Source organism: Centruroides sculpturatus, unplaced genomic scaffold (genome assembly GCF_000671375.1).
Source record: "Centruroides sculpturatus isolate CEXI.00-Female unplaced genomic scaffold, Cexi_2.0 scaffold243, whole genome shotgun sequence".
Taxonomy (NCBI): Eukaryota; Metazoa; Arthropoda; class Arachnida; order Scorpiones; family Buthidae; genus Centruroides; species Centruroides sculpturatus.
In genome coordinates, this window is record NW_019384457.1 from 224815 (window position 1) to 250305 (window position 25491).

Sequence of the window (25491 nt, forward strand, 5' to 3'; positions counted from 1 at the left end):
CAAACTGCCAAATTATCTGGTTATAAACTGATGCTGCTATTAAAGCAGCCAAGGTAGACAAATCAAGAATACTAGACAGCAAAAGAAATACTGTAACGCATCTCAAAAATGAAGTAGAAATCTTTCAGGCTACGGGTGAAAAAAACACAACATCCATCTTCTCTTAAATACATTAAAGACGATTCCATCCACATCAATTGAATTGAAAAGAGCATTCTCAGTAGCAGGACTTTTCTTTAGTAAAATAAGAATCAAATTGAGTGATCAGAGTATTGACCATCTTTGCTTTTTAAAATCTTATAAAAATTTACAATAATACAGGGTCTTTATAATTAAAGTTTCACTTTGAAATAGCCATAAAAGGAAAACTACTGGACAAAATGTTATCAAACTCGGTAATAGTTTACAGGATGTCATGGGATTTTATTTTCCACAAAAAAAAATAGTTCAAAAACTCACCACCAGCGGGGAATGGCTCTGTATGTAATATTGTTAAACAAAATAAGACATGAAGACATGGTTGAAAATGAACAATTTGGCAGAATCGAAAAATGTGATACACTAACATGTCCATAACATTCCTCTTGATATTCTAAGAGCTACTGTTGATAATGCAGTAATGTTATTTAACTTGTTTTCAGAAAATGGTGGACGCCACATTGAACATACTTTGTAACACATTTTAGAAACGATTAAAAACATTTTCAACTGATGTCTTTATGTCTTATTTCATTCACCAATATTGCATACAGCAGCATTCCCCATTGGTGGTTAGTTTTTAACTTTTTTTTTTTTTTGTGAAAAATAAAATCTCATGATGTCCTGTAAACTATTACCAAGTTTGATAACAATTTGTCCAGTAGTTTTCCTTTTATGGCCATTTTAAAGTAGAACTTTAATTATAAAGACCCCGTATTTTGTATTATGTTTTATTTAAAAAACAAAAATTACCTTCTAAGTTAGAAGTTTGATCTAAGTTCATTTGTTTCTTTAAATTTTCAACTCAATTCAAAGGCATTTTTGTTGTAAGCAGTTTCCAACAAACTTTAATAAACTTTTTCTATTTGAATTTTTTATACATATTTTACACAGCATTATTATTATTATTATTTTGGAGGTTGCAGGTTGTATTAAGTTACTTAAAAATGAAAAATAATTATATCATTCGATTTTAACATTTATTTTATATCTTAAAAATAATTAATTATATCTCGGGATCCTGGAAAACAGTTCACTTTTTTCCTGGAATCCCGAGACAAGCAAAAAACTGAGAAATGAGAAACCCTACTCCCTAGGTCCTTTATTGCCAGGCATTTTACCTGGCTGATAAACTTCATGAGAATTACATATATATAAATTCAAAATTTAAATAAATGTGCATTCTTGCAGACAGATCAGTCTATGTAAATATGTTTTAAAAATATTTTCACACTTTTACAGTAGATAAATTTTTTAAAAAATGTATTCATATAGATATATGAAAATTTTCTGTTTTATCAAAAATTAATAAAAATTCCTAAATAAGTAACTTGAAAAGAAATCAAATCATACTAATATAGATCAAATCAAATTAAATGAAATCAGATGCCAATATACAAATATTTAGTAATCAAAACACTTTTGGTCCCAAGCATTTCAGATAAAAGATTCTCAACCTGTACCTCTTTTTGATAGAAAAGAGATCCTACCTTGTATTAATAATGTTCAATAAGTTTCAGTGTAGTTTAGTGTCTTCTTTGATTAAAAGTTTAAATTTGTTGCTGTACAACTGCCTCAATCTTTTTCCTTTCCATTTGTTTTAAAATATCTGTGCTAAAAACTTTTTCTAGAACATTCACTCATATGATTTTATTTGCATATTGCCAACTTTTTCAACCAAAAAAGTTTTATTTTATTTTTATTTATCATTTATACTATTAAAAAATGCAAGTTAATTTTGAATAGCTTTTGTATTTTAAAAATTTATATTATTTAATTTTAGGTTTATGTATAAGATTTGCTGATGATTTTGAAACATCATTGGATGATTGGAAACCTGATCCTAATGATACTAATATTATGAATCTTTGTGTTGTATCTGAAGGAACATATGAAATATGTTCTCGTACACTTGTTTCTCAAGGAAGTGGTAAGTATTAATACAATAATTTAATGAAATTCAATTATTACTGTTGCTTACAATTACATTTATAAAATTCTAATATTATATTACAACTTCAAGTTAAAACTCCATCCTTATCCTCAAATGTAATTAAAACACAGTAAAATGCAGAGAAAAAAATATGAATAATAAACTATTATGTTACAATGTAAAATGCTTAAAACATTGCATTTTGATCACTAAACACTTAATATAATTGTTAATTATAACAATAAAATTCTATTGCAATTTCATCCATGATTTATGATGCTATGAAATACAAACTATATTTACAGTCATAAACCATTATTCAAAATATGAAGATGCAGTAGAGCATTGATTATCTGAATACCGATCAACCGAAACATTGGTTAACTGAAAGCGTTCCAATCGGCAAATTCAAATTTCTACTAGTGTTGTGGTGCTACAATATTTGGCTATGTCTTGGGCTACTCAAATATTATTTTTGTTGGTGTGCATGTTTTAGCTGGCAGCACTGGCGTAACCACAAGAGGGTACTTAAGGACACGCCAGTATTTGAACAAGGCTTTTTTTCCTCCATTGTGAGTGGTGAGTTTTGCTTGTTTTGTGTGGTGTTTTTCTGAGGGCTGCGTGTCGGGTTGTGTGTCATGCTGAATCATAACGTTTTTGATACTAGATTAACTTCCAAAATATAATCTTTTGTTTTTTTATTTTTCAATATATTTATTTTGTTTGTGCAAAATAAATAATTTTTAACAATACAATAGCCATGATTATTATTTTTTTTAAAATTTTTGTTAGGCTTAACATTGATGAAAATTCAACACAAAGCAATATGCAACAGAGAAAAAGTTCAACATGGGATAGGTTAATATATTTTTTCGTATATGATCAGTTATCCGAATATCCCCAATCCTGAATTGTTTGGATAATCAATGTTCTACTGTACTTTTAAACTCATTAGGAAATTTCATAAAATTGAAACTTCCTTTTCTTATCCATTATTTTCTAATGGCATCTACTTTGATTTTGCATTTTTTGACATTCTGTATGATACAAGCCTTACCAAATCTATGATCCAGAGAGTGTAGCCTTTACTTTTCAAATTGCTAATTTGAGACAAATTAATGGTTTTTGAGATTAGTATAATGATTTCATATTTGATATTTTTCAAATTATTTAATAAGGTTTGAATATAAAATTTTAATTCATCAAAAATTATAGTTAAAAATCATAAATAATATTTTGAAATTAATGAATATTTTATTATATTCCAGGTTATAGTGCTAAATGGATACTTAATGTACAGTGGCAAATGGAAGGTGTAGATATTCATGTAGACACCAACATTGGCAAACAACTTTCTGCATTATTCAAAACACTTACAGCTTTAACAGGAGATGATGAAGGAGATGGTGTGGATTTCAGTACTATTGAAGGACCATCTGGTTTAAATGGTCCAGTTGCTCCAGTAAGACTTAAAGAAATTTAAATTATTATATAATCTGTCATACCTATTATATAATGAAAAATATATCTGACTAATAAGTTTAATTTATCTAAGTTTCAATCAAAATTAATTTTTATAATCTAATAATTTGGAGTTATCATCAGATATGTTTGGAAATTTCAGTTATTCAAATATATTTTAATAAATTGTAAGTGTATTATAATTATTTTTACTTGGAAAATGTTTATAAATTACAGGAACCAGTTATAATACGAAAAGGAAGTACATTTGTAGAATCTCTTCCACCTTTTCTGTTAGATCCCTGTTTAGATGCTAAAAAGCGATCTAGACTTATAGAAAAGGAAATGAATGAACAGGCCAAAATCATTAATGATTTAAGGTAAAAGTTTAAACATTTTTGTATAAGCTGTTTGAATTAATTTTATAAATTGTTTGATTTATTTCTTTTAATAGATTACTAGGTGCAAGCCAAAATACAATTGAGCAAGAAGTAAGAAGATTACATGAACTAGAAGCAGCTGTTTTTAATGATTTTCGCCGAGATGTAATAAAAAGATTAAGAAGACAGAGTGTTAAAGTATATTTCATTAATTTTAAATATTTATGCATATATCATGTATATATTATTATTAACATATTTTTGATATCTTGGTTGCTGATAACAGGCAACATCATTCAGAGACAAATTAGGACTTGGAGTTAGATCTGGAGGAGCACCTTTACAATCTATGTCTTTATTCTTTCCAGATGGCAACAATGAAAAAAATGGGTAATGAATTAATTATTGCAAAATTACTATTATTTAGTTGCATATGTTAAAATATTTTATTCAATCTATAAACAGCATTAACCTTAAGTTACCTTTCTTATTATCTTCAATGAAATAGTACATATATAAACTGTTATAATAAATTAATTGTAGTGACATTCTTTAATGAATTTCTATTGTTTTATACAGTAGGCCTTTGATTTAACAAACAATTTCTTTCTTAAAGGACAGAAATTTTTTGTCTGTTAAACTATTTCATGAATACAGCATATGGAAAGGTTGGGTCAGTGAATCAATAGCAGTGATGAAACACTCCATTATTTGCATTGTATAGTTTTTTTTAATATGTTTACATTAAATAAAGTTTGGTTCCTGTCAAAAATTTATTTTTATTTTTCAATATATGTTTTAATAATGTGTATAAATTATCCAATATACATTATAATATATTAATAATAATATTTTAGTCATACTAATGCATTGTAATAACATTTTAATACATTAATAAAAAATGATCTTGGGCTGTTTATGATGGATGGACTCACCTAAATACTACATATCTGGACATAGACTCATCCAAATGCAAGATTTTATCTGTCCATAAATGGTCTGAGATTATTTTGATATTCATTTTGAGTCATCAAATGATGTAAAAGCAGCATCACAAGAGGTTTTACAGGTAGTTTTACAGGTACAAAAGATGGCTTACAGAGATGCTTCTAGAAGCTGTACAAGTGTTGGGAAAAGAGTATCATTGTACAAGGCGATTAGTTTGAAGGTGGTTGTGCATTGGTATTTTAAACTATTCAAGACAGGGAGCTATATGCCAAATATCCAATCTTTTGGCATACTTAAATCATATTATTAGTTTGTTTATTTTTCTTTGTTTCGGGTTGTGTGTCATGCTGAATCATAACGTTTTTGATACTAGATTAACTTCCAAAATATAATCTTTTGTTTTTTTATTTTTCAATATATTTATTTTGTTTGTGCAAAATAAATAATTTTTAACAATACAATAGCCATGATTATTATTTTTTTAAAAATTTTTGTTAGGCTTAACATTGATGAAAATTCAACACAAAGCAATATGCAACAGAGAAAAAGTTCAACATGGGATAGGTTAATATATTTTTTCGTATATGATCAGTTATCCGAATATCCCCAATCCTGAATTGTTTGGATAATCAATGTTCTACTGTACTTTTAAACTCATTAGGAAATTTCATAAAATTGAAACTTCCTTTTCTTATCCATTATTTTCTAATGGCATCTACTTTGATTTTGCATTTTTTGACATTCTGTATGATACAAGCCTTACCAAATCTATGATCCAGAGAGTGTAGCCTTTACTTTTCAAATTGCTAATTTGAGACAAATTAATGGTTTTTGAGATTAGTATAATGATTTCATATTTGATATTTTTCAAATTATTTAATAAGGTTTGAATATAAAATTTTAATTCATCAAAAATTATAGTTAAAAATCATAAATAATATTTTGAAATTAATGAATATTTTATTATATTCCAGGTTATAGTGCTAAATGGATACTTAATGTACAGTGGCAAATGGAAGGTGTAGATATTCATGTAGACACCAACATTGGCAAACAACTTTCTGCATTATTCAAAACACTTACAGCTTTAACAGGAGATGATGAAGGAGATGGTGTGGATTTCAGTACTATTGAAGGACCATCTGGTTTAAATGGTCCAGTTGCTCCAGTAAGACTTAAAGAAATTTAAATTATTATATAATCTGTCATACCTATTATATAATGAAAAATATATCTGACTAATAAGTTTAATTTATCTAAGTTTCAATCAAAATTAATTTTTATAATCTAATAATTTGGAGTTATCATCAGATATGTTTGGAAATTTCAGTTATTCAAATATATTTTAATAAATTGTAAGTGTATTATAATTATTTTTACTTGGAAAATGTTTATAAATTACAGGAACCAGTTATAATACGAAAAGGAAGTACATTTGTAGAATCTCTTCCACCTTTTCTGTTAGATCCCTGTTTAGATGCTAAAAAGCGATCTAGACTTATAGAAAAGGAAATGAATGAACAGGCCAAAATCATTAATGATTTAAGGTAAAAGTTTAAACATTTTTGTATAAGCTGTTTGAATTAATTTTATAAATTGTTTGATTTATTTCTTTTAATAGATTACTAGGTGCAAGCCAAAATACAATTGAGCAAGAAGTAAGAAGATTACATGAACTAGAAGCAGCTGTTTTTAATGATTTTCGCCGAGATGTAATAAAAAGATTAAGAAGACAGAGTGTTAAAGTATATTTCATTAATTTTAAATATTTATGCATATATCATGTATATATTATTATTAACATATTTTTGATATCTTGGTTGCTGATAACAGGCAACATCATTCAGAGACAAATTAGGACTTGGAGTTAGATCTGGAGGAGCACCTTTACAATCTATGTCTTTATTCTTTCCAGATGGCAACAATGAAAAAAATGGGTAATGAATTAATTATTGCAAAATTACTATTATTTAGTTGCATATGTTAAAATATTTTATTCAATCTATAAACAGCATTAACCTTAAGTTACCTTTCTTATTATCTTCAATGAAATAGTACATATATAAACTGTTATAATAANCATTAGAAATGTCTATTAATGTTGTAAATTAGGTTACGAAATTCTTTGTAATAAAAATAAATCAGCAGTATGTGATATGATTTATCTAAAAATTGCATATCAAATTTTAAGTCAGTCAAATATCATTAACGATGTTATTTTGAATGAAAATTTAAATTTGAAGAATCATTGTATTAAAATCTAATGAAATCATGAAATGTATAGCTGTATTTCAAGTATTAGAAAATTATTTAAATTTTGATAATTAGTATGTATATTGCATCTTAATTTGAGAAAATGTGTTTAGTTATTGTCTTAATTTAAACTAAAAAACGAAAAAGATACTTTTAAGAATATATTTAAGTTATCATACATAAGCTGAAATAATCAGAAATAAATTTGTTTGTCATAAATATGTATGTACTAAATCAGATAAAGATTTTTTACCCATATTATAATGAAAAATACAATAAATTATGTAGATTGTGTAAATATGAAACACACAATTTAAAAACATTTTCAACTGAATTTGTATAATTTATCTAAATCAGAAGTCAATTGTCTACTGTCCATTTATGTGTGGAATAAAGAAAAGGAAAGATTTATATTAATAGATATTTAAAAAAAAATATAAAAACATATTTTAAAAAATATGGATGATTTAAATATGTTATTCAATTAAGGATTTTTTATTTGTTCTATATCATATTTCACTGATAGTGTTTGCTTATTTGTTATGATTATTTCTTTTCTTTTTCTTTCTTTCTTTTCTTTTTCTTTCTTTCTAGTTTGTAATACTGTATATATGTGTATATATTTGTCCTTAAAAATTTGATCAAACTAATTTAAAATTATTTACTTTTTATGAATGAAAATAAATTTCAAATTAAACAGTTATCTGATTTTGTGATTACATAAAAATCCATGATAGCATATACTTTAGTTACTAGAAGTTATAGGTTTTTCTGTCATTTTACATAATTTTATTCTTATATAAAAACTATTGAAATAATTAAATTTATTATTATTATATTTAAAATTTAATTTTAGGGAACTATCACTTGATAGTGTGTTTACATCTAGTTTGAGTGCTGAACTCTGTCCTAGTGAAACTCCTACACCTCCTTCACAATGCACAGATATAGGAATTGCTAATGTTTCAAAGTCACCTTCTATATCACCTTCTATGGAAAATGTGCCTCCAAAATCTTCAAGTAGTTCAGAAGCTGGCACAGAACAAGATTTTCTTAATAATGATTGCTCAAAGTAAGTACTACAATTTTTTGGTTGTATACAAAGTGAAATATTTTTCATATTATAACTATTCTATTATATATTCATTCTTGTATAAGCTTATAAATGAAAGAATATTAAAAATATACTAGCTTTATGACATACTATTTATAAATAAAGAGAATTATAATTTAAAGTCATTCAAAAACTGTAATTTACCCTCTGATATAACTTTTTAATATTAAGATATGTCAAACAGCTGTTTTCAGAATACAAAATTTGTTTGATTTATGTCACAAAAAAATTTTTGAAACAGAAATATAAACAATAGCATAACTAGCTTTTCTGCATTTGTATTAAATTTTAAATTATACTCGCCTCTAAAAAATAATTACTGTGATTATTGTACATATACTGTATATTTAAGTTTGTAGTGGAATGTAAAATGAAATCATTTTCATGACTTCACAGATTAGCAGATATCTGTCTGAATTGGCCTAAAATTTATTTCTTCATATTCATCTTAATTNTGATTTTGTGATTACATAAAAATCCATGATAGCATATACTTTAGTTACTAGAAGTTATAGGTTTTTCTGTCATTTTACATAATTTTATTCTTATATAAAAACTATTGAAATAATTAAATTTATTATTATTATATTTAAAATTTAATTTTAGGGAACTATCACTTGATAGTGTGTTTACATCTAGTTTGAGTGCTGAACTCTGTCCTAGTGAAACTCCTACACCTCCTTCACAATGCACAGATATAGGAATTGCTAATGTTTCAAAGTCACCTTCTATATCACCTTCTATGGAAAATGTGCCTCCAAAATCTTCAAGTAGTTCAGAAGCTGGCACAGAACAAGATTTTCTTAATAATGATTGCTCAAAGTAAGTACTACAATTTTTTGGTTGTATACAAAGTGAAATATTTTTCATATTATAACTATTCTATTATATATTCATTCTTGTATAAGCTTATAAATGAAAGAATATTAAAAATATACTAGCTTTATGACATACTATTTATAAATAAAGAGAATTATAATTTAAAGTCATTCAAAAACTGTAATTTACCCTCTGATATAACTTTTTAATATTAAGATATGTCAAACAGCTGTTTTCAGAATACAAAATTTGTTTGATTTATGTCACAAAAAAATTTTTGAAACAGAAATATAAACAATAGCATAACTAGCTTTTCTGCATTTGTATTAAATTTTAAATTATACTCGCCTCTAAAAAATAATTACTGTGATTATTGTACATATACTGTATATTTAAGTTTGTAGTGGAATGTAAAATGAAATCATTTTCATGACTTCACAGATTAGCAGATATCTGTCTGAATTGGCCTAAAATTTATTTCTTCATATTCATCTTAATTTTTCTCTATATATTTTTCCTGTAGGATGATATTTATTGCTAATTTATCCCAACAGTTTTGAGCAATTCTTTCAATATATTCAAACTGTTTTTTCTGTCTTTATTTCTTCAATATTGTTTGTTATTTTTAGTTCTTATTTTTTCACATTTTGTTATCTAGTTTTTTGTATCTAGTGGTCTAAGAGTTATTATTTCAACTGCTTTGATTTTTTCCCCCTTAAAATAGACAAGATTCTAGGTAAATTGTTAATAAAATTAGGCATGTTTCAAAGCCAAATTTTATTAATGGTTTATTAAATCTTATATAGTTTGAAGTAGGGTTTTATTTATAAAACCCTACTTTAAACTGTGTTTGCTCAGATGACAATAATGTGCTTATTGGCTAAAATTTTTAAATTTCAATTTGTGAAATTAAAAATAAAATAAAACAAGTGAGAAATATAAATAACTTATACATATATATATTTATATATACACACATTAATATAACGTCAATATATCAATATATGAAACTTACCTTGTATGTTTAAATATCCTTGAACATTAAAATATATTTTTAAGCATTTCAAGTATTCTTGAATGTTTGAAGTATTAAGTTTTTGAAATATTTTGGAATATTTCAAATTTTTAATCAAGTACCAAATATCAATTGAAAATACAAATTCCTTGAACTCCTAGCAAAAGTAAGGTATTTCAGATAAAATTTTAAATACTCCCAAAGTATTTGAAATTAGGATTGAAATAGTACCCAGCTGATTGTATCATTTCAATTTGTTAAACACTTTTTAGTTAGAAAGTTGCCTAATTTTGATATTCCTTACAGATCACTTTTTATTATTTTATATATTTTTTTGCCTGCTGCTTTATTTTCTTGTTTCTTTTATATTTTTGTAAGCTTACTATTTTTAAATTCAATTATAGATCTCAAATTGGATCATACCTACATGGGCTGCTTATCAATAATTTTCCCAATGAATTTAAGCAAAATTTCACTTATAATATGTCTAAGTTACTAGAGAAAAATTGTTAGATTAACTAAGTTTCATTCACACTCAAATGAGTCATATGAGTGATGTTCTAATACCATGTTCAAATTAAATAAGATTTTCACTTTAGTACCAATGTACAAGTACTACAGTCATTTTAGATGATCAGACAATATTCATAACTGTGGCCATTTTTTATATGAATCATGTACTGTACATTATGAATTATAATATATATATATAGTTAGAATNTATTTGAAAATATTTTTATGAGGTAACTCATAAATAATACATATATTTACTAAGAAAATATAGAGTGAAAGCCGATTTTAATTAACAAAGAACTGGGTCACCAAAATATAAACTGTAATAGCTAATAATTATAATAAACTTTATAATCTGAATATTTATTCACGAAAACATGAGAGAATTTATTTGTGAATGTGTGTGATAATGCTACATTTAAAATGTTTATTATTCATTTATAAATAGTTACATGTTTATCTATTTGAAAACTGTTATTTTCAAATTAACTTTCAAAACAAACATTTAATTTATAATCTTAAAAATAAACAATATTTTGAAAAAATTGTTGATAAAATTTTTTTTGCTTTTTATATTTTCAGCAAAATGATAAATGACTTAAAAAGGACTGGACACACTACACCTGGAGGAACAAGTAGCGGAATGAGTTCAGCCAAACAGCCATTGGCAGAGCCAAATATTGACTTTGAATTAGATGTAAAAGTATTTTTTAATAGTGGAAAATGTGTATTACATACCAAAGATACATTTAGAGATTTACAAGATGATCAAGGACTGAAAAAGTAATTTTTTTAAACAAATGTTCTGCTTTTTTGAAATTTTTAATTTAATTGATTCTTGAAAATCTAATTCTTGAAATCTAATGATAGAAATCATTAAGGTGATGCAATATCTGGTAATCAATAAATTATAAATGAAATTATATTAAGTTTTTATCAATATTATCAGATATTTTTGTAAATAAACCCTGGGCTTAATTATGGAAACTAGATGGCTTCAGTTTGAAATACTGATGACAAAAATAGACTTAGTTTACTTTTTGACATTTATTTTTTTTTAAATATAAATAACATCATTCATCACAAAATTAATTAGTTTTTTGTTATCATTTTTTAATGTCTTATTGTTTACTTCAGCTTCATTATTTTCTGATTTTCAAGATTCCTCATTAATTTAAACTTAGTGTTGAATTTTATTTGTAGTATATTTTCAGTTATTTTACATGCTCTGAAATGTGTTATGATTAACACTGAGAATGATTATGATATTTGACTTCTCAAAAACTATTTTCCCAAACTGGAAAAATGGTTCCCAGTTTGGTCTTCTGTATCTCTTCACTATGAATGCTTTAGGTCCAATGCTAAACCAATTCTCTTATTCATAATGAAGTACTACTATGAATGGTGTATTCACTCAGATATTAAAAAGATTGCAGATAGTTAATTCTTTCAGATGATTTGGATAATGACTGAGTTAAAAAATCTGTTTTGAAATCTCTTCTGATTTCTTTTCATAAGAAACTTGTCTGTTTTAAACAGAAACATGGTTGATGTGGAAAAGAGTGTTTTTTGTGTGAAAGTATATTTAATCCAGTCTTTTATAGGGAGTTTATTCATTGATTTTGCAACTGATATTATAACTTTTAGATTTGAAGGAACAATGCAGCTTGTGACTTTCTTGTATTTATAATGATCATAGGTACCAAAAGAAGGTGACTAAATTCTGAGATGAACAACAATGAACTGTTCTATTGTTTTCAGTTGTCTATTAATTATGATGCCAAAAGTAAATTTGATATTTTGTATAAAATTTTCTATTTATCTCATACCTAATTTATGTACTCCTTCTTACTCATACTTGTATACTTTTGACACTCAGTTATGCACCTAGATTTACATCAAAAATGATTTTTAGTAGATTCAATAATATAATACAGAAAATAGTTCTGACAGTTTAAATTTATTAACTTAAATAATAATGTCTTTTCACTTCAATTTACTTTGTTCAATTCAAATAATAATATTGCCTGTTAATTTGTTTATTTTCTTATCTTGCAGTATGGTAATTGATTCAGATCACATGAAAAAATAAATTATTTCCATTTGTTAAATTAATATGCCTTAATGTTCTTAATTTATTCAAATATTCTTTCAATCACCAGTACAGTGTGTATTTCTATTAATAGGACTTATTAAACTGGTATATAAGATTACTGAAAATGAATTTTGTGACTGATTTGCAGTAATCTTATATACCAGTTTAATAAGTCCTATTAATAGAAATACACACTGTACTGGTGATTGAAAGAATATTTGTATTTCCATTTGCTTTCACAATTGACTGCCTTTCTAATTCTACTGACATTAAATTTCCAAACAAATGTTTAGTGCTTCTATNAGTAATCTTATATACCAGTTTAATAAGTCCTATTAATAGAAATACACACTGTACTGGTGATTGAAAGAATATTTGTATTTCCATTTGCTTTTACAATTGACTGCCTTTCTAATTCTACTGACATTAAATTTCCAAACAAATGTTTAGTGCTTCTATCACATGAAATAATTTTTGTAAATTAACATTTTCATTAAGTTATTATTTCTCATAATTGAAGACAATATTGTAATCTGAAATAAGAATTAGATAAGTTAAGGCAGTATTTGTAAATAAATAAATAGAAAAAGAAAATATTTAAGCAATGCAAATAATATTTGAAAATATTTTTATGAGGTAAAATACTCATAAATAATACATATATTTACTAAGAAAATATAGAGTGAAAGCTGATTTTAATTAACAAAGAACTGGTCACCAAAATATAAATTGTAATAGCTAATAATTATAATAAACTTTATAAACTGAATATTTATCCACAAAAACATGAAAGAGTTTATTTGTGAACGTGTGTGATAATGCTACATTTAAAATGTTTATTATTCATTTATAAATAGTTACATGTTTATCTATTTGAAAACTGTTATTTTCAAATTAACTTTCAAAACAAACATTTAATTTATAATCTTAAAAATAAACAATATTTTGAAAAAATTGTTGATAAAATTTTTTTTGCATTTTATATTTTCAGCAAAATGATAAATGACTTAAAAAGGACTGGACACACTACACCTGGAGGAACAAGTAGCGGAATGAGTTCAGCCAAACAGCCATTGGCAGAGCCAAATATTGACTTTGAATTAGATGTAAAAGTATTTTTTAATAGTGGAAAATGTGTATTACATACCAAAGATACATTTAGAGATTTACAAGATGATCAAGGACTGAAAAAGTAATTTTTTTAAACAAATGTTCTGCTTTTTTGAAATTTTTAATTTAATTGATTCTTGAAAATCTAATTCTTGAAATCTAATGATAGAAATCATTAAGGTGATGCAATATCTGGTAATCAATAAATTATAAATGAAATTATATTAAGTTTTTATCAATATTATCAGATATTTTTGTAAATAAACCCTGGGCTTAATTATGGAAACTAGATGGCTTCAGTTTGAAATACTGATGACAAAAATAGACTTAGTTTACCTTTTGGCATTTATTTTTTTTTTAAATATAAATAACATCATTCATCACAAAATTAATTAGTTTTTTTGTTATCATTTTTTAATGTCTTATTGTTTACTTCAGCTTCATTATTTTCTGATTTTCAAGATTCCTCATTAATTTAAACTTAGTGTTGAATTTTATTTGTAGTATATTTTCAGTTATTTTACATGCTCTGAAATGTGTTATGATTAACACTGAGAATGATTATGATATTTGACTTCTCAAAAACTATTTTCCCAAACTGGAAAAATGGTTCCCAGTTTGGTCTTCTGTATCTCTTCACTATGAATGCTTTAGGTCCAATGCTAAACCAATTCTCTTATTCATAATGAAGTACTACTATGAATGGTGTATTCACTCAGATATTAAAAAGGTTGCAGATAGTTAATTCTTTCAGATGATTTGGATAATGACTGAGTTAAAAAATCTGTTTTGAAATCTTTTCTGATTTCTTTTCATAAGAAACTTGTCTGTTTTAAACAGAAACATGGTTGATGTGGAAAAGAGTGTTTTTTGTGAAAGTATATTTGATTCAGTCTTTTATAGGGAGTTTATTCATTGATTTTGCAACTGATATTATAACTTTTAGATTTGAAGGAACAATGCAGCTTGTGACTTTCTTGTATTTATAATGATCATAGGTACCAAAAGAAGGTGACTAAATTCTGAGATGAACAACAATGAACTGTTCTATTGTTTTCAGTTGTCTATTAATTATGATGCCAAAAGTAAATTTGATATTCAAGAATAAGTTCACTGTTTTACTTTGTGTTGGGCTCTTTTACAGAAATATCTAGTAAATGTCAATTCATTAATTTCATAATTTTCTGAGATGAATAAATACTAAAGTGAATAAAAATATTTTAAGATATAAATTATTTGTCAATGATTTAAAAATTTAAACACACTTCTTTTTAGATAAAAATCTAAAAAAGAAACATGTTTTAATACATAATTTCTTTTGAAAAGGTTTTAATTTTAATTTTTATTAGTATACTATATCAGAAAATTTGTAAATAGTAATTTTGATTCTTTTGTATGTAAAAAGATCAATGAAAAAGGAAAGAAGTTTTTCTGGTGGAATGGTAGATCTATCCTCTCCTAGTCATAGCAAGAAAAAACATAGTTCAGGAATGAAAAATAATGCTACATCTGCTAGACTGAGATATGTACAGATGCCTGTGGCTGGTCAAATTGCTGACTTCACTATTTTTTTAATTCCTGGTCTAGATGTAAAGGTAAAAATATATAATTTTGATCTTATTAAAATGTTTATAACAATAAAGTTGTAAAGTCAGTGTCCTATTAGGTTCATTACAATTCCAAAACAATTGTTGGCGATAGTCCTGTGATGAATGCTGCAACTGGTAAAACTTCAGTAGAATCAGAAATTGAACAAAATGAAAATGTACAAAGGAGTACATTATTTCCCTTTGAGCATGGAAGTAGCTCTGTACTTAAGAAAGGTGGTGTAAAGAAAGCAAGTTTGTTCGCTTGGATGACATTACAAAGTATACCTGAAGTAAGTTAGATATTTTTATATTCATAAATATAAATTATTTTATTGCATAGTTGAAAAATAATGATTTTATTGGACTGTTGTTTTTATTATTGTATTTGTTGTAAAAGTTTTTTACAAGGATACTAACATAGGTTTTATTCAATATATTACTGAAAATTTTAATTTAGACTTAAGTGAAGGACCAAACTTTTTCATTTGCTACTCTGCATCCAAATTATATTGTGACCAGCAGATGAGCTCAGCGTTGCCCAAGCAAAAAACAAGAAGAAAGATTAAGATTATTAGATTATTTCATACTTCTAATCCTTCTATTCTAGTAGCCTGGGATGCTCCCTAGTGGGCATTCTAGCAGCAGCGGTGTCATTCTGTGGTATAAATAATAAATTCCTATTACAAATAAAAATAATAATATACTGAATTTCTCATGGTATACCCTACTAAAATGCAGCCAAAAATGCAAAAAACTGCATCAAATAATAATATACTGAATTTATTGTTAATTTAAATAATAGCTAGGGGTGCCCTAGTAGCTGTTTTTGGCATATGGTGACAGAAAGAAAGAAAGAATCTGGTTTTTCAGCTTTATATAGTTAGATACAGATCTTTTCAAAGATTCTCCTATAAAAAGAAAGTTAAAAAAAATGATATTTATCATCATTAATAGAAACAGATTGATATAAATAAAATTTATATATTTTTAAAATTAATTTGATATTTTTTGGTTCAATGTCACAACTGGATGAATTCATAGACACCTTGGCAATTTTCATCATCAACTTTTTATTTCAGAACTTTATTTGTCAAGACACATTTTGGGTTTTAGCCCTTCTTCAGTCGGCTACACAATAAAATATAAACATAAACATAAATTTCTTATATTAAATAATATTATATTATGACAATTAAAGACATACCATTATATCCTGGAATAACGTATATATATGACAATCGAAAATACCATTACATCTCGGAATAACATATATACGACAACCGAAATACATCTAGTTCACTGTTGAATACAAAAATTATTAATACATTGGCAATTAAAACCATGTTATAAAAAGGATTTTTTACAAATAAAACCATCCTTGCGTTGAGGTGTTTTTGCGGGTAGATTACATCTTATTCTTACATCAGACATCTTTTAGGCACTTTCTGTACATTGAACTTCTCGAGTGCAATGTAGGCTTCAATATTATGAAAACGTTGCCAGTCTTATTTCACATTTACATATGGCATAGATCATCTTATTTACATATTCTTTCTTGGGATATATGTATTAAATTTATTAAAGATAAATTCAGAAATTTTAAATTAGACAGGATAAATAATGTGTAAGCTGTTGTACAGCAAATACTAAGTCAATAAAATTGATAGTCATAAAGTCTATTTAAAGATTCAGCTATGCAAATTTCAGCAATATGCATAGTTTTTATTACAAATAATTTCATTTAATTAATCAAACACTGTTGCACAAGTTCTTATCAAGTAAGAGCACAAGTTCTTATTGCACAAGTTCTTATCAAGTAAGAACTTGTATAATAAAATGAAATTCTTGAAGTAATTCAAAATATACATCTAAATCACTGGTTAAGGTTTTATTTCATTAAACTAAAAATTTTTAGTATATTATATATATATATAGAATAGAAAAATTCTTAGTTATATATTTATTTAATATTTTTTTAGATTCAGAATTTAATTATGAAAATTATAAATAAAATAAAATAATTATTTTATAAATGAAGTTTGAATAGAAGTTTGATTCTTGAATCTTTATGCTTTCTTTTCTTGTTATTTTAGATATTTTTTGTTTGGTTATTTTTGGATCATCTCCCAATGATCTTCTGTTTTTAACATTATCTAATACATATATTCAGGTCTGGCTAGTGATTTGTCTAGGCTTGTCACCCTAGACAAATCACTTGTGTGCTACCCTTCCTCAGGAAAATTGACAAACCAGCACATTTAAAATAAAGTGGTGCCTTGTACTACAAATTTAATTCATTCCAGGAGGCCATTCAAACTCTGAAGCATTCAAAGCCTGAAGCAGTTTTTTCCATTATAAATACAGTAGAGCGTCATTTATCCGAATCAATTGGGGACTGGGGTTGTTTGGATAACTTATTTTTCGGATAACCGATTATGTACGAAAATATACATTAACCTATCCCATGTTGAAATTTTTCTCCGTTGCGTGTCGCTTCGCATTGAATTTTCGTCGATGTTAAGCCTAATGCAAACTTTTTAAAATAATAATCGTGGCTATTGTATCGTTAAAAATTATTTCTTTATTTTGTACAAACAGAATAAATACATTGAAAAATATAAAAACAAAAAATAATATACTTTAGAAGTTAATCTAGTATCAAAAACATTTGATTCAGCATGACACAGTCCTCAGAAAAACACCACACAAAAGTTCCAGTATTTCCAGCTAAAACACACACTTCAACAAAAAAAAATATTGGCGTAGCTCAAGATATAGCCAAAGATTGCAGCGCCATAGCACTAGCGAAAATTTAAATTTGCTGACTGAAATTCTTTCGGATAACTGACGTTTCGGATAACCGACTTTTGGATAAATGACGCTCTAGTGTAATGGAAAGTGAATTAATCCATTTCCAGATCCCCAACAATACCCATTTCAATACACTTAAAGAGCAAATACACATAATTTAAGGTAAAAATTACAAAATTAAATGCCCTGATAAATTAAAATATGAAAACAATAAATAGAATAGATACATATTTTTTAGATAGATACTTTATTGTAACTTACTGGAGTATAGTAAATACTGGGTGCCACAAATGTATAACCCAGAAATAAATAGAATATGTAAATACTGTATAACAAAATGAAAATTGCATTTACTGGTTGCACACTGTTAACTTCAATAACTTAAACATGGCCGCTAGATCTGCCACAAGAATGCTTTGTGATAAGTTCCTTTTTCATCTGAATTGTGGATATTACAAGCCTTCCTCTTATTGAACTTTATTGCTTCCACGCACTCTTCAGATGCTATGATTAATAAGGTAAAGGTGGTATTGGGTTAAACAGAAAGTTTTTCATATTTTTAACAGTTGTCATTACTTAACATGATATGGTATTTTAATTATAACAGTCATAAAATTTAACACATTATTGCTAATTTGAGATTGTATTTGTTCAGAAGCTTATTTTATTTTTCAAGTGCATTTTTCACCAAGTGCACAGTTCATACTTTAAAGCATCATTTGAACTATGAAGCAAATTTTTGCTGAATTTGGCATTCAAACTCTGAAGCATTCATCTAGTCCAGGGGTCATCAAACTTTTTTGATCATCGACCCCCTACAATTTTTCAAAACATCACATCAATCCCCACCAAAAAAGTTTGTTACACGCAAAAGAAAAAGCTCTTACTATTTTAATACATTTTCTAAATCTGCAAAATACTGTAGTGTTAAACTCATTGAAACATTATTCAAATACATAATAATATGTATAGTTATATTTGTGTTTTTAGTTTTAATTTTTCCATCAACCCCCAATAATGATATATCAACCCCTGGGGATCGACATCAACCACTTTGGCGACTCCTGGTATAGTCGTTCAAAATACAAGGGACCACTGTACAAAGTAATAGTATGGTTACACAAAAAGAAATTACAATTAAGTTGATAAATAATACTACATTAATTATATAATTTTTTACTATAAATATAGAAGTATAATATATTTTATGATTTGTATTATACAAATGGTTTTCAATTTCATAAAAACCAATTTGGATTTTAAATTCAAGTATTTTAAAATACTAAATAATAATACAGTTCCATTTTAATACTATTAAGCTTCCTATAAAAAAATTGCATGTTGTAGTGCTGCCTTTAGATTTGGTCACCCTAGACAGCCACCTGGTTTGCCTACATGGTCACACAGGCCTTTATTTATTTATTTAATCAGTGATTAGAATTACTTATTCAAATATAAAAAATTTATCTTGAAATCAAATTTTGTATCTTTAGATTGGTAGAAACTTCTCTATTCTCTTTTATACATTTAGCATTAAAGTAGAATTCACTTATTGTGATCATTTTTGGACTTGCCTTTACTGTTAATAATAACCAACTGATAACATTAAACAAGATAACTAAATCAGACTATAATTAGTGAAAATGTTTACTTTATTGACTCTGACATTAAAGGCACATATTAAAACAATTTAAAATATATAACATGAAGAATTGTTAATTATAATTATCATTATTAATTAATAATATTTCATTATATTTCAGGAAGTTCTCGCCTTGAGGTGGGGATTTCTCAGCAAAAGTGACACGTAATTATATTGAATGAAAAGCTGTATGTCCGTTCAATATGTAATTAGAGTAACAAATGTTAATAATTTAAACTATTTTACTGCATATGAATAACAATTAATGTTTAACATTTAAAATACTGGCTAAAACTGATAATGATTACCCATTATAAGCCATATGTTGAGAATGATATCATGAAAACACAGTTTAAAATGTCTACTAAAGATAATAATAATATAATCAAATCTCTGAATACAATAAGCTAAGTTTTATAAGTGTATTTTAACTTATATATTTTAGAATTGCTAATTCTGATAAAATTAGACAACTAATATGGTAACGATATCTGTGATTACAATAAGTGGATTGTACTATAGTAGAAACGGTTTTTCAAAGTTTCACATGATATTAGTTCTATTCTGCTGGTATCAGTGTTTGTATCTTTTTAATATGAAAAAATTTAGGAAGATAATTATATTTTAATTAAAATTTATTTTAATAAATTGTTATGCTTTATTAATATTACTTATACTTATATATATTTGTATACATATACACCAGGAAACAGTTATTAGTCCACATATTCTGGATTTCCTAGAACAGGCTTTAGAACCAATACCAATTCAGTTAGCGAAGCAACCACCTCCAGTCACTGGTAAGTTATTTAATTAAATCTATATAATATACATAAACTTAATTTTGTTTTTATATGGATTTTTTTATGATTTTGATTTATGTGGTTTGGAAAAAAATTCAATTCTCTTTTTTACATGAATTATTTTGATCTAAATTTTCCTTTTTAAAATCTATTTGATTTTAATTCAAAGAAAAAGTATTCATATTTCCTTTTCTAGAAAATTACTTTTTTTTAAAAAAAAATCTTAGAATTTTTATTTAAGGCAGCTTTGCATGCTCAAGTAAATTTTAATATTTGACTATTTTTACAATTTATTTGAACATGTTTAGCAACAGTGGATGTATCTAGGTATGTAGGATCAAATAGTTCATTTCATATGAAAGAGACTGTTATTGGTTTGATTACTTAGCTGCTTGCGACCTACCTACTCAGTCTTTCATTCTGCCTTTATTCCACAATTGAAGCAATTAGAAAAAATTTAATTCAAAAGTTTGGCAGTTTGTATGATTCAAACTGTTCCATATTGAAATAAATTTTAATATTGAATCGTTTTTGTATGCCATTTGGTGTTAAAATATAGAAATACTTTGATGTTTAATTTTAAAAAAAGTCAAACAAAAAATAAAAGTAAAATAAAATCTTTGCAAATACAGTAGAGCATCAATTATCCAAATACCAATCAACTAAAACATTGGTTAACTGAAAGCGTTTCAGTCGGCAAATTCAAATTTCCACTAGTGCTGTGGCACTGCAATATTTGGCTATGTCTTGGGCTACTCCAATATTATTTTTGTTGGTGTGTGTGTTTTAGCTGACAGCACTGGTGCAACCATATTGTATCGTTAAAAATTATTTCTTTATTTTGCACAAATAAAATAAATACAGTGGGTGATCGGTTAACAAACATAATCCGTTCCAAGACTTTGTTCGCTATCTGAATTGTTCGTTAACCGATTATCAATTTACCATAGGTTTGTATGGGAATTTGATTAATTCGTTCTGGAGACCCCAAAAAATAAAAAATATATACTTTCTTACTACATATATTTATATGTAATAATAAAAATACATATATACACAGACTTGCATTTTTATTAGTCATGTTTTTTTTGTTTGTGGTGGTTAAATAATCTGTCTAATGTCAATTGCTTTTCTCTCTTCTTCAGGATTTTCAGAATTAATAGCATTGTAATTGTAGAGATCCCCAAGCCTATTAACCTCAACCTGGTTTGTATGCCATTCTAAGACTGTTCATCTGACATCCCCCACTTCTTCAAAAGATCTTTAATTAATAGCAGCTATCAGCATTAATCCTTTTTTTCATAATAAAACATATCTTGCCGAGTTTCTTGGTGTTCTTCATTCAAGAGTTCTTGGCATTCTTCTGTCATCAGATCCATTTCAGGTTTCATTATGAGCTCTTCAATGTTCTTTATTTCTCATATGTGGTATTTGTTACTCCTTTAGCTACTTGAATTTTTTTAATTATACAGTATCTTTCTCAGATAAGATTGAACTGCGCCCTACTGTACATTTGTTCAAGCCATACTGGTCACTCTCTACTTTTTCTATTATATTCTCACCTTTCGAAAATAAAACCAATGCAAAACTTAATGAGTGCCCGCCTGACAGTCTCGCGAATACTATAAAAGAATTGTTTGTCAGAAAAATAAAAGGCTGGAATTACAAAGGAGTGTTTCAAAGTTTGAGGAATACTATCTGATCAGTATATATCGGGTTGAGCGTTGACGTTGACGTCTCCTGCGCTCCAAAAAGTTACCTGAAGACAAAGGAAAATCAATCGGTATTTGCTATTTCTGTCTCTTCTTTTTATGTTTGTTCAGTGAAGTGTTTGTTGTCTGATCATAAAAATCTTACGCGAAAGTGTTCGTTATTCGATTTGTTTGTTAACTGATCACCAACTGTATATTGAAAAATGTAAAAACAAAAAAATTATATTTCAGAAGTTAATCTAGTATCAAAAACATTCCGATTCAGCATGACACATGTCAAGAGGATACTTAAGGACACACCAGTATTTGAATGAGGCTTTTTTCCCTATCATGAGTGGTGTGTTTTGCTTCAGCTCGTCGGAAAATATAGCCCAAGTGGCTGACATCTCCAGATAAACCCAAGAAAAAGAAAGAGTTTAGCTTGTTTTGTGTGGTGCTTTTCTGAGGACTGTGTTATCGGGACATGTCATGCTGAATTGGAACATTTTTGATACTAGATTAACTTCCAAAATATAATTTTTTTTGTTTTTATATTTTTCAATAAATTTATTTTGTTTATGCAAAATAAAGAAATAATTTTTAACGATACAAGTGCCATGATTATTATTTTTTTAAAATTTTCGTTAGGCTTAACATTGACGAAAATTCAATGCAAAGTGACATGCAATGGAGAAAAACTTCAGCATGGGGATGGGTTAATATATTTTTTCATACATGATCAGTTATCCGAACAACCCCAGTCCTGAATTGTTTCGGATAATTGATGCTCTACTGTAATATAAATTTATAAATTATCCTATGTAAGTTATGATTGTCCTTCTGATTTAAATAAAATTTAAATATTTTGTTTAAACACATCCTATTGTATTAATTGGATTATTATATTATTTTTATTGGTTTTTGAGGTCTGGAACCAATCTTCCATTTTTTTACATGAACAGTATTTTTTTTACATGGATTTTTCAGGAATATATCTATTATGTAAAAACATAATTGGATGTATTTATATTAAAATATAAGTATAATTTCCTAATGAAATTTCTTTTGTAAAAATTTCTGCAGATAATACATAGGAAATTATGGTATAATTTAGTTGATATTGATTTTTAATGATTCACAAATATTTTATCATTAACCAACTTCTATAAAATTAGTTATTGACTAAATAGCTAAATCAATTTTTTACAAATATCCTTCAGTTATAAGCATTAAATAATTAAATGAAAATTTATAAAAATTATAACTTTGCATTATCCATACATATATACATGTATGTGTATGCAAGTATGTACATACATATGCATGCATTTTTTAAAGATTTTAATTTATATATACAGTACTTCTATTACACATTCTGAAAAACATAAAAGTCTTTTATAAATCAGGGATATTTAGTTTATTTTGTAAATTAATTAATGAAAATATGTGAAAAATTTTTTCAGATAGCAGTTTTAACTTTAGAATTGATAGATTTTTATTTATAATTTGCAGAATAAAGTGGTCAAAGTTTGTTTTGCCAGTTTTTCTAATACTAATTTTTAAAATTTAAAATTAATAATTGGAAATTTATAAATGCAAATATTTATACTTTTTCTAATGAAATAATACTAATTTTGCCATTCATCTTGATAACTTTTTATATAAATTTAGATTGAGATATAATTTTTATAGATGGTAATTTGTAATTTATGTTTTCATAGAATCAAGTAACGTCATCTTCTCAAACATTAAACCAGAGACAGCAAGCAGCTCTTTAGCTGCACCTACTCAGTATGCTTATGCATCTTTCCCAGTTGATGTCATCGTATATTTCAGAATGCAACCTTCAATCCTTCGCTTTAGTTGTCTTCCTGTCTCTCGTGTGGAATGTCTGCTTAGACTTCCATCTGTTGATCTAGTATTTTCTTCAAAACGGGCAGAAGATGATCTGTATGCAGGTAACACTGTTCACTTGGAAAAAGTGGGAAACATCAAATCAAGATGTAAGTATTAATTAACATTTTTTCCATTATGTTAACTGATAAATTCCTATTAGCATGACTGTATTTATTTTGAAAATTTTATAAGTTGAACCAGCAATATATATTTATATTAATTACATCAATATATGATAACATTTATTTCATAGTTTAACAGTTTAATAATTGGACATATACATGAACATACATACATACATATGTGAGGACCCAACTCAGGTCCGAAATCATGTAAATTGCAGTATTCTTCTGATTAAATAATAATGATAGATTAAATATGAGAGGGAGAGGAAAATCTTATAATTTAAACAACACAGCACAAAATGTAAACAACGAGTCCCGGATGACTCCAACATGTGTTAAATGAACTGTCAATGTCAAAATGAAAAGTTATAAGTCAGACACAAGTGATCATAAACAGGTAGAACTTTGACCCAAATGCTCATAAACAATCAATCTAGGGAAACAATTTCAGAAAAGAGAGAAAGATTTAAGAGAGATAAATCATTGCATATGATCGTTCGAGTACCCAGATGACAGAAATCGCGAGTAACGGAGCTAAATTATGAGCGCGAGTCTTGCAAATTTGTCAACAATCCCCAAGAACAATCGACAGAATGGTGTCAAGCAGACACCTGGAATCGGACCTTTTCCGTGATCTGAGTCATTCTTGGTTTTCCCCAAAACAAAAGAGAGACCAATCGGGAAGCAAGGAAGGAGATGAGGGGCCAATCAAGTGTCCGAATAGTGGGAGAAAAAACTCATTCATTCATTCATTCATTTTATTCAACGTGTTAATACACATTTCCTGGCCCTGCAATTAGCATTACCAGGAAGATATTAAATATACAAGATATATAACGATAATTCAATGCATTGTATAACATAGAATACAGAGTAAAATTATATGCAATAAATAAACATAATATACAGAAATAATTAAGACAGATTACATGAGTATATAATGGAAATATTAACAATAAAATAAATATAATCAAATATATACAAATTAAATTTCATGTAATAGAGAACAAAGTTAAAGGTACAGTGTCATAGTAAAGTACAAAGTAATTGAACAATATGTTCAATATTAGAATATATCATAATTACACATTACAT

General features: G+C 26.5%; 1 protein-coding gene across 1 annotated transcript in view; it reads left to right on the forward strand.

Annotated features, from left to right (window-relative positions):
- LOC111620697 (uncharacterized protein KIAA1109-like) overlaps nucleotides 1-25491 on the forward strand; it is a 185047-nt gene that overhangs the window by 124856 nt on the left and 34700 nt on the right. The window contains exons 41-56 of the mRNA XM_023362685.1: nucleotides 1982-2128; nucleotides 3400-3593; nucleotides 3830-3972; nucleotides 4047-4170; nucleotides 4259-4362; nucleotides 5884-6088; nucleotides 6325-6467; nucleotides 6542-6665; nucleotides 6754-6857; nucleotides 8030-8245; nucleotides 8894-9109; nucleotides 11217-11417; nucleotides 15245-15434; nucleotides 15506-15718; nucleotides 20588-20681; nucleotides 24097-24378. Of these exons, the coding sequence (XP_023218453.1) occupies nucleotides 1982-2128; nucleotides 3400-3593; nucleotides 3830-3972; nucleotides 4047-4170; nucleotides 4259-4362; nucleotides 5884-6088; nucleotides 6325-6467; nucleotides 6542-6665; nucleotides 6754-6857; nucleotides 8030-8245; nucleotides 8894-9109; nucleotides 11217-11417; nucleotides 15245-15434; nucleotides 15506-15718; nucleotides 20588-20681; nucleotides 24097-24378 (2700 nt within the window). The remainder of the gene's footprint in view (nucleotides 1-1981; nucleotides 2129-3399; nucleotides 3594-3829; nucleotides 3973-4046; nucleotides 4171-4258; nucleotides 4363-5883; nucleotides 6089-6324; nucleotides 6468-6541; nucleotides 6666-6753; nucleotides 6858-8029; nucleotides 8246-8893; nucleotides 9110-11216; nucleotides 11418-15244; nucleotides 15435-15505; nucleotides 15719-20587; nucleotides 20682-24096; nucleotides 24379-25491) is intronic.